This window comes from Chiloscyllium plagiosum, chromosome 31 (genome assembly GCF_004010195.1).
Source record: "Chiloscyllium plagiosum isolate BGI_BamShark_2017 chromosome 31, ASM401019v2, whole genome shotgun sequence".
Classification (NCBI taxonomy): Eukaryota; Metazoa; Chordata; class Chondrichthyes; order Orectolobiformes; family Hemiscylliidae; genus Chiloscyllium; species Chiloscyllium plagiosum.
Genome location: NC_057740.1, coordinates 43,371,120 through 43,385,577, shown reverse-complemented (window position 1 = coordinate 43,385,577; position 14,458 = coordinate 43,371,120). Strand labels below are relative to the sequence as shown.

Genomic DNA, 14,458 nt, shown 5'->3' with positions numbered 1-14,458 from the left:
CAGAGCTGAATTCTTCAGCCGAGACAGCATGCAGACGAATTTCCTCTTCACCCTCCAGTGGAACCATATCTTTTCTATAGAAGGGTGACCAGAACGGTGTACTGTACTCCAGCTGTGACCTAAAGTTGTACACAGCTCTGTCGTAACTTCCTTTATTTTGTATTCAACACCTTGAATAATAGTAAAAGGCAAGTATCCCATACGTCCTCTTAACCATCCTTTCCACATGTCCTGTCGCCTGCAATGATTTATGGTCATGCACATCAAGTCCCTCTGATTCTCTCTAATTCCTTGGGTCCTACAATGTATCATATATTACCTTACCCTGTCACTCCTCCCAAAATGCACACCTCACATTTTTCAGGAGTAAGTTCCCATTGCTCTGCCCGTCGACGAGCCCGTCCATATTTGTCCCATAAACCAAGGTTTTCCATCTTGCTATTTACCACATCACCAATTTTAGTGTCACCTATAAACTTACTGATAAAATGTACAATATTCATGTCCTAATCATTAATGAATCTATGATTCACAGATGTCCATGACAAACTGCGATGGACCCAGCACCAAATGCTATGGTAAGACACTGGACACAGGTTTTCAGTCACATTAAAAGCCTTTTACCATAATTTTCCGCTTTCTGTCACTAAACCAACTGTGGATTCAATTTGCCAAATTGTGCCAGATTCCCTTGATGGCCAGTCTCCCATGTAGACTACATCCAGTGCGTACCTTGATTCAGCTAGACGCCTCCTCAAAAAATTCAATTAAATTTGACAGATAAGATTTCCATCAGACAAAGCTACGCTATCCTTGATTAATTCTTTCCAAGTGGAGATACAGTCTATCCCTCATAAATTTCTCCAACTATTTGTGGGCGGCACGGTGGCACAGTGGTTAGCACTGCTGCCTCACAGCGCCAGAGACCCGGGTGAATTGGCCATACTAAATTGCCCATAGTGTTAGGTAAGGGGTAAATGTAGGGGTATGGGAGGGTTTCGCTTCGGCGGGTCGGTGTGGACTTGTTGAGCCGAAGGGCCTGTTTCCACACTGTAATCTAATCTAATCTATTTCCCAACTGATGTCAGACTCACTGGCCTCTAGTTTGCTGGTTTATCACTACCGTGTTTGTTATTTTCCCCTGACACCTCTCCTGTATCTAAAGAGTTTTAAAATTAATGTCAAGACTTCTATAATTTCTTCCTTTGCCTCCCACACAGTGATTGCGCTTGACATCAAGAAGCCCTAAGCAAAAGTGGAATCAGTAGGACCTGGGGTAATTATTTCCACTGGTTGGAGTCATGGCTGGCACATGGGAGGATTGTGGCTGTCAGAAGTCAGTCATCTCCAGGGCATCTCTGCAGGAGTTCTTCAGGGTAGTGTCCCAAGCCCAACCATCTTCAGCTGCTTTATTAATGACCTTACCTCCACCAGAAGTGGAGACGTTTCCTCAATGACCAGCAGCAGTCACAACTCTTCAGTCTACAGGTAAACAACACATACGGACCAAATATTGCTTCTGTAGTTCAATCATCCCAACATCCACAAACAAAGCTGCATCAGAACATTATTTCAATGAGCCACCACACACTGCAGCACAGAGGAACTACACAGAGCAGAGGAAAATCACCTGTACAGTGTATTCAAAAAGAACAGGTACCCAATGAACAGTCCGCCAATTTCTCAGCAACAAACTCAAACAAGCAGATAAAACACGTCCAGAAACCCGAGCCACTCTCCCCTACATCAAAGGCATCTCAGAAATGACTGCCAGAATACTCAGACCCCTTGGCATCATGGTAGCCCACAAACCCACCAAAACAGCAGCTAATGAACTTGGAAGACCCTACACAGACAACAAGCAAAACTAATGTCATTTACAAAATACCATGCAAGAACTGTAACAAACACTATATTGGACAAACAGGCAGAAACCTGGCCACCAGGATCCATCAATATCAACTAGCCACAAAACGTCATGAGCCTCTCTCACTAGTATCCTTACATACACATAAGAAAGGACACCACTTTGACTGGGACAACACATCCATCCTAGGACAAGCCAGAAAGAGAAACACACGAGAATTCCTAGAAGCATGACATAACAGGAATTCGAGGAGAAAGTGAGGACTGCAGATGCTGGAGATCAGAGCTGAAAATGTGTTGCTGGAAAAGCGCAGCAGGTCAGGCAGCATCCAAGGAGCAGGAGAATCGACGTTTCGGGCATGAGCCCTTCTTCTGGAATCCTGAAGAAGGGCTCATGCCCGAAACGTCGATTCTCCTGCTCCTTGGATGCTGCCTGACCTCCATAACAGGAATTCTATCAACAAACACATTGACTTGGACCCCATTTACCACCCCCTGAGAAAAAGAATAGGAAATGCCATCATTATAAGAAATGACATCACCAACCCAAAGAAACCCAAACATATAAATAGAAAGCAGGAAACATCAGCAGTGCTTCATCCAGAGGCTCACTGAAAATGTTACCTAGCATAGTAATGGAATGTCTGAAAATGAACCTTCCAGCTCAGTGAGCAAACCTACATCCAGAATTCTTCAACATTGAAGCAGAAAGTCCAAATGTAAGATCTGGACAATATCTTGGTTTAGTGCCAGGGAAAGATCATCTCCAATAAGAGAATCTAACAATCACCCCTTCCACACAATCGTCACCTCTTAGAAGAACAGCAGCAGCAGGTAAATGGGAACATGGGAAATTCTCTTCCAAGCCACTCACTTGGAAATATATCCCCATTCCTCCAGTGTCTCCAGGTCAAAATCTTGGAACTCCCTCCCTAAAAGCCTTCTGCATATCTTTGATTCAAGGAGGAAGCTCACCACAAGCTTTTCCAGGGCAATTGTAAATGGGCAACAAAGATGGCCTCTTTCAAGCATTTCCCACAGACCCCCAAAAACCTATCCCATTGAGTCAATGTTGGAAGTGGGTAAATATCAACTACTGGGTTTGTGCCCTCACGCTAGGCATAACTGGATCGGAATTGTACAGCACTGGTAAATAAGCAACTCATTTGGTGCTTTCCTCTTGCTGCCTGGAAGCCTGCGAGTTCTTTCTTTTGAACTGACTCGCTCTTGAATCCACCTCCATTGAATGAAGGTGATTTGAGTCACGTGGGTGGTATTGACTGGTGCCTGGTCCTCGAAAGATTTAAATTGCTACCAAGTATAGGCACTGCCAATTTTGCCCTGCCATCATCTCCCCAAGTACACACAAAACACATTGCTTTTGTTGTTTTATTTGGGGGGAGGGGGGGTTGGTGGTGGTGGAAGGGGACCCATTCTACAATCCAGAGAGAATGGTGGAATCAAAACAGGTATCTGCTGGTAATTAATTCCAGTCCAACCCCAAGCTTTTTAAAGCACAAGAGCTGTAGTCTGTGGATCAGTGCCCTGCTGTGGTGGCTTTGCTCAGGTTTCTGATTCACTATTTATGGATTGTAGTCTGCAATCAATCAGTGCTGAGTCAATCTATGAGTGGAGGACCGGAAGAGGTTGGGTAAAAGCTAATCCAGGCTTCAGAGACAGCCAAATAAAACTAGACTTCAGACGTTAAGCTTTGCATAAACAAGCCTCGTTTGGATACAGCAATTGTTCCAGTCACCCTGAGGCTTCCACTACAGCAGCTGTTTCAGCAGGAGCCCAGTATGGGGGGGGGGGGGGGGAGAGAGAAGGGGGGAGGACACAGATTACACCCAAAACTGAGGGCAAGTCAGAAACAGCTTCACAGTGACACAAACACAGACAGGCTCCTGAAAAGTCCTTTATTCAATTTCGAAACAAAGAAATAACGACTAAAAATCAAAATACTGCTAACTCCCGGCTGCAGCAAACATGGACAAAAGCCACTGTTCACGGGGGCTCTTTGATAAATATCCCTCCTGTTTCAGATTGAGGTTAGCTTCGAGCTGCCTGCCATCAGGAAGAACAGCAGCTGCTTGAGGTCAAAAGGAGACTCGCACTCACCTGGTAGTCAGAGCAATCCCAGAGCAAAGCTCATTGTAGACCAAGGGTTTTGGGTATGAGGGAATCGCAATCTGAAACAAAACCTCCAAGCAAAGATTGCAAGTGGGACACTGGGACATGCAACCGTTCCCTGCAGACAGTGCAGCCAGAGTCAGATGCCCAGGGTCTACCTCGCTCCCTTTCTCTGCGGGGGGGGGGGGGGGGGGGGGAGAAGAGTGCAGGGGCTATGGTTTTGGACAGTCAGCAGCCAAAGGTGCAGAAACCTGATCCAGGCATCAGGAAAGGCTCCAAAGTTTGCTATTAGAGAGCCAATCACCACATAGCAAAAAGGGACCTTTCACAACGTGCTCTCAAGGAGCTCAATGTTACACATTGAGATCAATTATCCAAATCAGATTGGAGGAACATTGCTCACATTCCAGTTCAGGACACCACTGAATGACTGTCGGCCCAACCCCTCCAGCTCAGAGCCTGGTCAGACATCCCAGGCCAGAAAACCACAACTGCAGATTTCCCTCCCAGAGATGGTGAATCTCCATGGGGTACAGGCTCCCCCACCTCTCCTGAAGAGGCTGACTCACACTGCAATTTTAATCAGTGTGAAGACAAACAGAATGATCAGTCACTCAAGTGGAGAATCAGGATTTAGACTGATCCCGCAATGCAGTTTTAGAAATTCTTCTGAAAATTAATTATGATGGAAATAGTCAGGTCTTAATTCTTCAATTTCCAAGTCAGGAAGTTTGGTGTTTTGGCAACAAGGCCTGTTTTCCGGTTGCACAGGAATCCCTTTCTTCTGTGACGCTGAATTTGAACCTGGAGCCATCATTGTCAGAGGCAAAACAAACCCAAAACTGAATTACTGTGAATTAATTCATCCTCTGGCCTGGGCTGACTCAGGACTGGCACTCTCCCTGTTCCCCCTTGTCAGAGGAATTTATTGAGAGTTGTGGCTCAGAGTTGCTAATATCAGGACAGCGTCAATTAAAGGGCATTGGTTTAACCAAAAAAACCATCCTTTTAAAACTTTCATCTCACAATGTCCCATCATTAATACATCAACTGCAACCTTGTGACAAAATGGCAGCAAAGCTGTCAACACAGCAGCATTATGGGACAGATTGTGCGACAAGATCAGTGTGTGCAGTGTCAGTGGCATGTTGCTGAAGCAGCCCTTAGACTCAGGCCTCCAAAATCAACATGAACCAGCCCCGACAGATTAACAGGTGGGCAGTGGCAGGGAAGCTTCAAGCTGCAGACAGGGCTAGGGTAGGGGGTGCATAGGATCATCCTAGAGAGAAAGGATCTCTATCCTCTGCCACCTGTAATTCATACCCTCCCAAGGAAATGAAACCAGGGCTTGGCGAAAGGTCATTCAACTTCACTCAGGGGCAGAGTTACACGACTGCAGCCGGAGACAGTAACCAACTGAGAGAGAGTGGTACTCAACACAAATAGGATCAGACTGGAAAGCTTCTGGGACAGTGATTTGGCAGCAGCGGCTAGAGTGGACAGTCTCCACTCCAGGACAGACGTGAGGGGAAGAAAGGGCCAGACTATCAGGTAGAAAGTTAGTATCATCAGAGGCAAATCTTTATCAGCAAGTTACATGGAGCGATGCAGCACACCCCCCATAAACCTTTCACCATTGGCTTCAAAAACAGACAGCGCCGGAAACGAGAATACAAACCAGCCCCTCCCTCCCTCCCACCCACCCCTCAACCAAAAATAACCAATCCCCTCTTCTCCCCCTCCCAGCCAGGAAACAGTTTATTTTGGAACAGCAGTGCCGTGACAGACCCCAAATATATATATTGACCGAGGAGAAGGGGTGGGAGGGACAACAAATACTGCAATGCAGCCTGGTCTCAGGCTCAGAGCAAGGGCAGCCATTAAGCCCCTGGAGGGGAGGGGGAGGGGAGGGGGGAGTAGGGAGGAGGGGGTCAGCTGGTCACCTCCCTCCTGCCCGATGATGGTCATGATTCTTCATTTCCTGAGTCGTCATCGTCATCATAGTAATCAGCATCACCATCATCTTCATCATCCATATCATCGTCGTACAGGTCATCATACAGCAAGTCCGAACTATTGTCATGTGGAGGGGCTTTAGTCTTGACACAATATTCCGCCAAAGTGGTTGGTACCTTCACGCCATCTTTATCTGCTTCTGCCTTGGTGGCTAAAACCTGTTTTCTGAGAAAGATTAAAAAAAAGTTTTCCAGGTTCAGTGAAGATTCAGACGAGCGAAGCTTCAACAGAATTTACCAGGAAAGCCATACGCAGGCCTTCAGCCCATAGGCTTCCTCCCACCCCCTTTTCATGTCACCCCATCAGCAGATCCTTCCAATTGACTTTTCCTATGTCAATCCAGCCTCTCCTTAAATTTATTGGCAGCATTCACCTCAGCTAAACCCCATGTGAGTGAATCCCACAATAGCCCACTTGCCAAGTGAAGAGGTTTCTCCTGAATTACATTTCTGACCCTCTAGTTCTGCCTTCCTGCAAAAGTGGCTAATGTGACAGGGCCAATGCCAAAACCTCCACCTGTCACACACCATCCAGAACAAGCTACTTCCATCTGCTCAGTCTCCCCGAGCGGTCAGTCTGGTATCATTGTCAGAAATCCATGTTGATTGAGGAACAGGCACAGGACAGGTCTGAGTACAGTCAGTGGGGCACCATCAAGAAAGGACCATCATTTGAAACAGGCAATTCACAGTTGTCCCTCCTGCTCTCCTGGGTGAACAGAGTTCCGCCACTCAGATCTTTTCGAAAGAAAAACAGGGGCTGGCTCCCTGGTACCTGAACAATGTTTACTCCCCAGTTAATAATAATAATCCATTGGATGGCTCTGATTCATAAGTTTACGTGTCAGAGGTCAACAGCACAGAAAACTGCATTAGGCCCATAGAGCCTGCACTAGTCAAAAGCCACCTATCTATTCTGATCCCATTTTCCAGCACTTGGTCCATAGCCCTGTGCACTTGTACACCTTGGCATAACATCTAAATACTTAGTTCAAGGTTGGTGAGGTCTACATACATCTGTTGGGTGGTCCCTGTCACTCTCAGAAACACATCGGCTGACCGGGCCACTGATACATGATACTGGACAGAGGAGGGAAGTGATGCCAAAAAAGATGACAGAAAAGGTCAAAGGAAACCAAAAGAGAAAAAGTGATCCTCACTCCACCGCAGCTGGAGACAGGGATGGAATCGAGATGACTCAAAGGAAGAGGCAAGATTAAAGTGGTTCACTAGTCAAATAACAGACAAAAACTTCTCTAGAAGGCTTTGTCTCAAGTTAACAGCAGTGCAAACACTTCAAATTCAACCAGAATTCTAATGGTCACACCATCAGAATCAAAAGGAGTAGTTGTTTGAATGTTGCACTGAAACTCAAATGCTAAACAGGGACTACTTTATGGAATAAGATTGATCATTAGGAAATGGTTTTCACTGATGATGGATTCTGAAATTGAGTTGGCAAAATTCAAGGAAACTATTTATTTACTGAACTTGAGTACAAACCTGCCACTCCAACTCAAATTCTCACAGTTAGACTTCCAGTTCTATAAACAATTCACAATGCCAGCTTCCCAACAAAATTTGTAAAGATACACTTGGAAAGATCTCTCACTTTTCCCAGCAAGACAAATTCCTAAAACATTCAGTGAAAGAATAAATGAGTGATCCTGTATTTAAACCCCACCTGACATCAGAGCATTTACATGCTTCTAAAGGGATCACTTGCACACATCTTGCACACATCTTGCACACATCTTGCACACATCTTGCACACATCTTGCACACATCTTGCAAATATACAAAGGGGCAGTAGATGTTTGAAACCAAGGGAAACCAAACATATACTGGCAGGGAAGTTTGCTAGAACTGCTTGGGAGGATTTAAACTAGTAAGGTGCGGGTGGGACCCAGGGAAATAGTGAGGAAAGAGATCGGTCTGAGACAGGTACAGCTGAGAGAAGTGAGTCACAGTCAGGGCAGGCAGAGACAAGGTAGGACTAATAAATTAAACTGCATTTATTTCAATGCAAGGGGCCTAACAGGGAAGGCAGATGAACTCAGGGCATGGTTAGGAACATGGGACTGGGATATCATATAAATTACAGAAAAATGGCTCAGGGATGGGCAGGACTGGCAGCTTAATGTTCCAGGATACAAATGCTCCAGGAAGGACAGAAAGGGAGGCAAGAGAGGAGGGGGCATTTTTGATAAGGGATAGCATTACAGCTGTGCTGAGGGAGGATATTCCCGGAAATACATCCAGGGAAGTGAAGTGGGTGGAACTGAGAAAGGTGATCATCTTTTTGGGATTGTATAATAGACCCCCTCATAGTCAGAGGGAAATTGAGAAATACATTTGTGAGGAGGTTTCAGTTACCTGTAAGAATAATAGGGTGATTATAGTCAGGGATTTTAACTTTCCAAACACAGACTGGGACTGCCATAGTGTTAAGGGTTTAGATGGTCTGGGAGAGTGTGGCTCTGGGGAGAGTAGATGGCGGTGCATGGCTGACAGCGTGAAGCCTAGGATCCGGAAAGAGAATCGTTGCTGAAGGTTTTGGATTCGTAGTGTGTACTGGCTATCCTGTTCAGGTCTAAATGGGGTCCGGAGTCCATGTGGGATTGGTCGGTTCCATAGGCAGTAACTGAGGAAGGAGATGTGGCTGTGGTAGCGAGTCAGCTTGAGGACATGGCTGGAGAGCTTCAGGGCAGAGGTGAGGACCTGAGGGGTACAGTGAGAGAGAGACTCACTGAGGGAGGAGAGAGGAGGACAACTTCTTCAAGGTGGGCATCCTTGGAAGAGGCTTCGCAGTAAGGTTGACATCAACTAAGAGAAAGTGAGGACTGCAGACGCTGGAGGTCAGAGTCATGAATGTGGTGCTGGAAAAATATAGCAAGTCAGACAGCATCTGAGGGGCAGGACAATTGACTTTTCGGGCATGAGCCCTTCATCAGCAATCATCCAAACATTGTGCGATTAGACCATCTCAGTTGTGGGGTGCAGCTCAGTATAAATCACTCTGCTGGCTTGCTCATGGTGCAGACAGGGATTATTATTAATGGATCAGGATGGATTTCTATTGTGTGCACAGACACTGGATTTTCCAGTCTGGGAGAGTGAGGCTGGAGATTGGTAATGGACTAGACGAGAAGTCAGGGGAACCTTTATCCCAAATGTAGCGGTGAGAATGCCAGGTGCAGAAGTGGACTGAGTAATAAGTCGACCTTAGGGCACCAGTAGTATATCCAAATTTTAAAAAGAAAGATGAAAATATTAAGCACTCTCACAGACTCTCCAAGCCCTTCCATACCTACACACACTATATGATGTCTAGCTATGCCTCCATGCCCATGACCCCTTAGACCCTCTGTGCCAACCTTTGCCTTTGGACCACCCCACACACATTACAATCTCCAATTCCAAAATCTGCCTGTCTATAAACTACATAGCCCTTTATAGCTTCAGGGCCAATTAGTGCTAACTAATACCAACCCAAGCCCCAATCCATTCCCCTTTGTTCTTCTGAATTCACCATGTGCAGATCTCAAGATCCATGCAGTGACTTAAATAAAGAACAAAGAACTGTACATCACAGGAACAGATCTTTCAGCCCACCCAGCCTGTGATGACCCATAATGCCTTTCTAAATTAAAAACCCGTTGCCTCTACATGATTATTTCCCGCTATTCCCGACCTATTAAGGTATCTAGGAGAAGTGAGGACCGCAGATGCTGGAGATCAGAATTGAAAAGTGTGGTGATGGGAAAGCACAGCAGGTCAGGCAGCATCTGAGGAGCAGGAGAGTCGACATTTCGAGCATAAGCCCTTCCTGATGAAGAGCTTATGCTCGAAATGTCCACTCAATTGCTCCTCAGATGCTACCTGAGCTGCTGTGCTTTTCCAGCACCATACTTTTCAAATCTCAATGTATCCGTCAAGATGTCCCAGACATGATCTATATGGACTTCAGGAAGGCATTGACAAGGTTCCCCATGGGAGACTGATTAGCAAGGTTAGATCTCATGGAATACAGGGAGAACTAGCCATTTGGATACAGAACTGACTCAAAGGTAGAAGACAGAGGGTGGTGGTAGAGGGTTGTTTGTCAGACTGGAGGCCTGTGACCAGTGGAGTGCCACAAGGATCGGTGCTGGGTCCTCTACTTTTTGTCATTTACATAAATGATTTGGATGAGTGTAAGAGGTACAGTTAGTAAGTTTGCAGATGACACCAAAATTGGAGGTGTAGAGAAGAGGGTTACCTCAGATCACAACAGGATCTGGACCAGATGGACCAATGGGCTGAGAAGTGGCAGATGGAGTTTAATTCAGATAACCGCGAGGTGCTGCATTTTGGGAAAGCAAATCTTAGCAGGACTTATACACTTAATGGTAAGGTCCTAGGGAGTGTTGCTGAACAAAGAGACCTTGGAGTGCAGGTTCATAGCTCCTTGAAAGTGGAGTCGCAGGTAGATAGGATAGTGAAGAAGGTGTTTGGTATGCTTTCCTTTATTGGTCAGAGTATCGAGTACAGGTGTTGGGAGGTCATGCTGCGGCTGTACAGGACATTGGTTAGGCCACTGTTGGAATATTGCATGCAATTCTGGTCTCCTTCCTATCGGAAAGATGTTGTGAAACTTGAAAGGGTTCAGAAAAGATTTACAAGGATGTTGCCAGGGTTGGAGGCTCTGAGCCACAGGGAGAGGCTGTTTTCCCCTGAGCGTCGGAGGCTGAGGGGTGACCTTATAGAGGTTTACAAAATTATGAGGGGCATGGATAGGATAAATAGACAAAGTCTTTTCCCTGGGGTCGCGGAGTCCAGAACTAGAGGGCATAGGTTTAGGATGAGAGGGGAAAGATATAAAAGAGACCTAAGGGGCAACTTATTCGCACAGAGGGTGGTATATGTATGGAATGAGCTTCCAGATGATGTGGTGGAGGCTGGTACAATTGCAACATTTAAGAGGCATTTGGATGGGTATATGAATAGGAAGGGTTTGGAGGGGTATGGGCTGGGTGCTGGCAGGTGGGACTAGATTGGGTTGGGATATCTGGTCGGCATGGACGGGTTGGACCGAAGGATCTGTTTCCGTGCTGTACATCTCTATGACTCTGTATAAATAGAGAGCAGGCTACACCACCAGTGCTTCATTTGAAGGCTCACTGAAGATGTATGGTGACGAAACGTCTGACAACAAACCTTCCAGCTCAGCTAGCAAACCTACATCCAGAACCTCAACCTGAGCTACACATTTTCTCAAAATACGCTAACATTTGGACCAAGGCTGGAATGAGGTTAGCATCTCATGATCTTTAGGGATGGAAATCTGTCATCCTTACCCAAGACACCACACCTACAGCAATTTAATCGATTTGTCAATTGTGAGAGAAACGTCTGTGTCGGACATTTATTTACAAGGCTGTGGCTTGCCATCTTTGCAAGCAACTCCAACTCCATGCCCTGATCAAACAAAACAAAATCTTCCTGCTGCATCTGAATTATTTTATCATGGCATCTACCTTTGTGTCTTTAGCAAACTTGGCCATAAACTCTCCTCCTTCATTCAAGCCATTTATAAAACCACAAAAAGCTAATGCAGGTCCCTGGGAGACACCAATGGTCAGTCATATCCTGATATACCACAGTACACTCAATCACCTGGCTCTGGCTCCTGCCCTTGTCCCAATTTCTTACCGCCAGACTACAACTCATCGCAAGCTCCAGCACAACCTCCATTTCCTTCCAATCCTTCACTGTACCAGTTTGTAGCAGTGATGATAGCCATCTCAGCTGAAGTAGCCGAGACTCTGACTCTGATTTGGTCCAAGTGCAATAGTGAAGCATTTTGGCCAATCTCACCCTTTTTAGCAACTCCACATATCACCAGGCAGAGCTCCAGGTCATCACATTAACCACAACAGCCTGCTACAGCACCAAGTCTTAGCCATAGCACAGAAACTCACACGATCATATCCCATATCGATCAGATTTTAGACAGACTTAGACTCACCTAATAATCTCTGCATACTCTCGATCCTTTCCTTTACTGTCCCGCCACTTCCTGAACATCACTGAAGCATCCACATTAGCAGGAGAAAACGTGTTTGGTTCATTCAACAGTGAAATGACACTTAGGAGAATTGTCCTGTCGTGAATCAGGAAGAGAATGTTAAGTACAGGCAAAAACCAGAGATTAGAGGTAAGACAGGGGAGGGGAGACACAGCACATTCAAGCAGCAACACAAAACATAACTTATAGCAGACTCCTGTGAAAACAATTGCACTGATTTTTGGAGCTTGTACCTGACATTTTGGGTGGGATTCCATCTCTCAGAGGGGAGCTCTCCACTCTGCGGGTCATCAACTGGTGGATGCAGAATTGAAATACACACGTCCCCATTCTGCAGGGAGAGAGAAAGATTTCCTCAGCACCCATTCCCACAGGACAATCTCAAAGCTCCTGACTCTGACCGACTGCCCCCCACACCTCTCCCACCCAGTGGAGGGTCCAAACACTGCTCAGCCCCATGAACTTACTCTTTTGCACCCCACCCAAAAAAAAGAGGCTAAGCTTACCTCATAGATATTGGGATGCCACATCTTAGTGAGGAAGCGGAATGTGGGTGGAGAGTATGGATAATCCATAGGAAATGTCAATTGTGCCTGGGAGAGGAAACAAATAGCAGCATTTAGGCAAGCAAGGGACACCAAATTCCAATATCGATCCCACCCCCCACCAAAAGGGCTGCTCTTCTAATGAAACATTCAAAGACTCATCTGTCACTTTTGGCTGTAAACAATCCTATGTACATTTCTGCAAAACAAATAAGTTCTTTCTAGTGTCCTGGAACCAATATTCATTCTTAAACCAATTTAAAACAGAACACCACCCATATGTTAGCTTGCGAATTTCCTGAGAAAAACTTAGTTACCCCTTATGTGCCGACACCGATGAGTAAATTCACACATGATTGTGGGCTTGACACTGGAAACCAAGCAAAGCAACTTGTATTCTTGTAACATCTTTAACATATCCAAATTATGAAACAAAATTTGACATAAGCCATGATATTAAGGCAGGTGATCAGAAATTTGGTCAAAGAGGAGGGTGCAGGAGAGATAAGGTCAGCTTTAAAGGAGTCTTTCAAGGGGGACAGATGGGAACTCCAGAATTCCACCCAGAATAGTTGGTGATGTAGAGATGGAAATCTGTAATGAACAGGAACAGAAGCAGCACAAACCATATATCAGGAGATTCTGAAGAAAGAGCAATCACAGGCTGCAAAAAGCAGAATCTTGGAAACAAAGACAAAACAACTAGTTAATAGGGGAAATGCTGGAAAATCTCAGCAGGTCTGGCAGCATCTATAGGGAGAGAAAAGAGCTGAACGTTTCGAGTCTAACTGACCCTTTGTCAAAGCTTTGACTGGAACAGACACAATGGACTGAACGGCCTCTCCATGTTATAAAATTCCACCACAGTGTCTCACGAAGGAGATCTCAATCAGCTATAGAAGAGGAGGTGATAGATCCCATAGATCCAGGGATCTCCAGGCCATATGGCGGCTCACACTCGCGGCCCAGAGTTCCAAATGTCTGTACGAAATCAGCACCAAACCCAACCCCCTACATCCTGCACCAAACCGGGCTGGAGAGAGAACAAATACCCCCACCCAGCCCAACACCAGATAAATCTGGGGGAGAATTATCCCCTTAACCCCAGGGACCATTTCACCAACCCCCCCCCCCAAACTGTCACTAAAAACACAGGCCCCTCCCAACAGCCCCCAAACCTCCCTCCCTCCCGCCCGGCCCGGCCCAGCCCGAGGCCTCGGCCTCACCTTGAAGTAGCCGCCCTCGTAGTGAGTGTTGGGCGGCCCGAAGATCGCCACTTCCCAGTTGTAGAGGTCGGACTCGTCGACCAGGGTGATGCGGAAACCCTCCACCGGCTCCTCCTGGAGGCTCTTCAGCTCCAACATCAGCGCCTTCTGGGAGCTGCTGCTCTGCTGGTGAGCCATGGCCGCCGCGGGGCCGGGGCCGGGCCGGGCCGGAGCCGGGACCCCGGGCCGGGCTGCGGCGAGACGGACTGTGGGCTCGGTCCGGAGTTGTCTCCGCTCTGGCTCTTGGGCCTGTCCTGGGGGTGTCCGCTCTAGGTCCGGGGCCTATCCGGGAAGGGTATCCGCTGGGGGTGAGGGGGTGGAGGTGGGGGGTGGGGATCTCCGCTGTGGCTCTGGGTGGGGGGGATGGGGGGGTGGCCCGTGGCCGGAGACTCGGCTCCGAGTCACTGACCCCGCGCTCTGGATACAATCGCCCACGTCACCGGCTCCGACCAATCGCAGCGCGGCCACAAAGTAGCAAATCACAATGTGTCCAATCAAGGACCGGTACCGCTCTCCACCAATCAGCACCCGGAACAACAAGCGCCACCAGTCAACGAGCAGTGGTAG

The 14,458-nt window shown here is 46.9% G+C and overlaps 1 protein-coding gene and 1 long non-coding RNA gene across 2 annotated transcripts in view; one reads left to right on the top strand and one right to left on the bottom strand.

Moving 5' to 3' along the window:
- Positions 1-1,564, top strand: part of LOC122565511 — a 6,290-nt gene extending 4,726 nt beyond the window's left edge. Inside the window, exons 2-3 of the long non-coding RNA XR_006316194.1 lie at positions 536-578; positions 1,221-1,564. This is a non-coding gene — a long non-coding RNA (uncharacterized LOC122565511). The remainder of the gene's footprint in view (positions 1-535; positions 579-1,220) is intronic.
- A 2,204-nt stretch (positions 1,565-3,768) lies between these two features.
- Positions 3,769-14,350, bottom strand: LOC122565509 (ubiquitin-conjugating enzyme E2 R2-like). Its single transcript, XM_043721553.1, has 5 exons — positions 13,853-14,350; positions 12,588-12,674; positions 12,315-12,412; positions 12,022-12,156; positions 3,769-6,177 (listed from the first exon to the last, which is right to left on the bottom strand). Exons 1-5 carry the CDS (start codon positions 14,027-14,029, stop codon positions 5,961-5,963), a joined length of 714 nt encoding a protein of 237 aa, XP_043577488.1. The 5' UTR covers positions 14,030-14,350; the 3' UTR covers positions 3,769-5,960.
- Between the last annotated feature and the right edge of the window lie 108 nt (positions 14,351-14,458).

Coding starts and splice junctions, on each gene's coding strand:
- LOC122565509 (XM_043721553.1), bottom strand. CDS start 14,029: ATGGCTCACCAGCAGAGCAGCAGCTCCCAGAAGGCGCTGATGTTGGAG. Junction 12,675..13,852: donor ACGAGGGCGGCTACTTCAAG/GTGAGGCCGAGG, acceptor TTCCTCTCCCAG/GCACAATTGACATTTCCTAT. Junction 12,413..12,587: donor GGCATCCCAATATCTATGAG/GTAAGCTTAGCC, acceptor CTCTCCCTGCAG/AATGGGGACGTGTGTATTTC.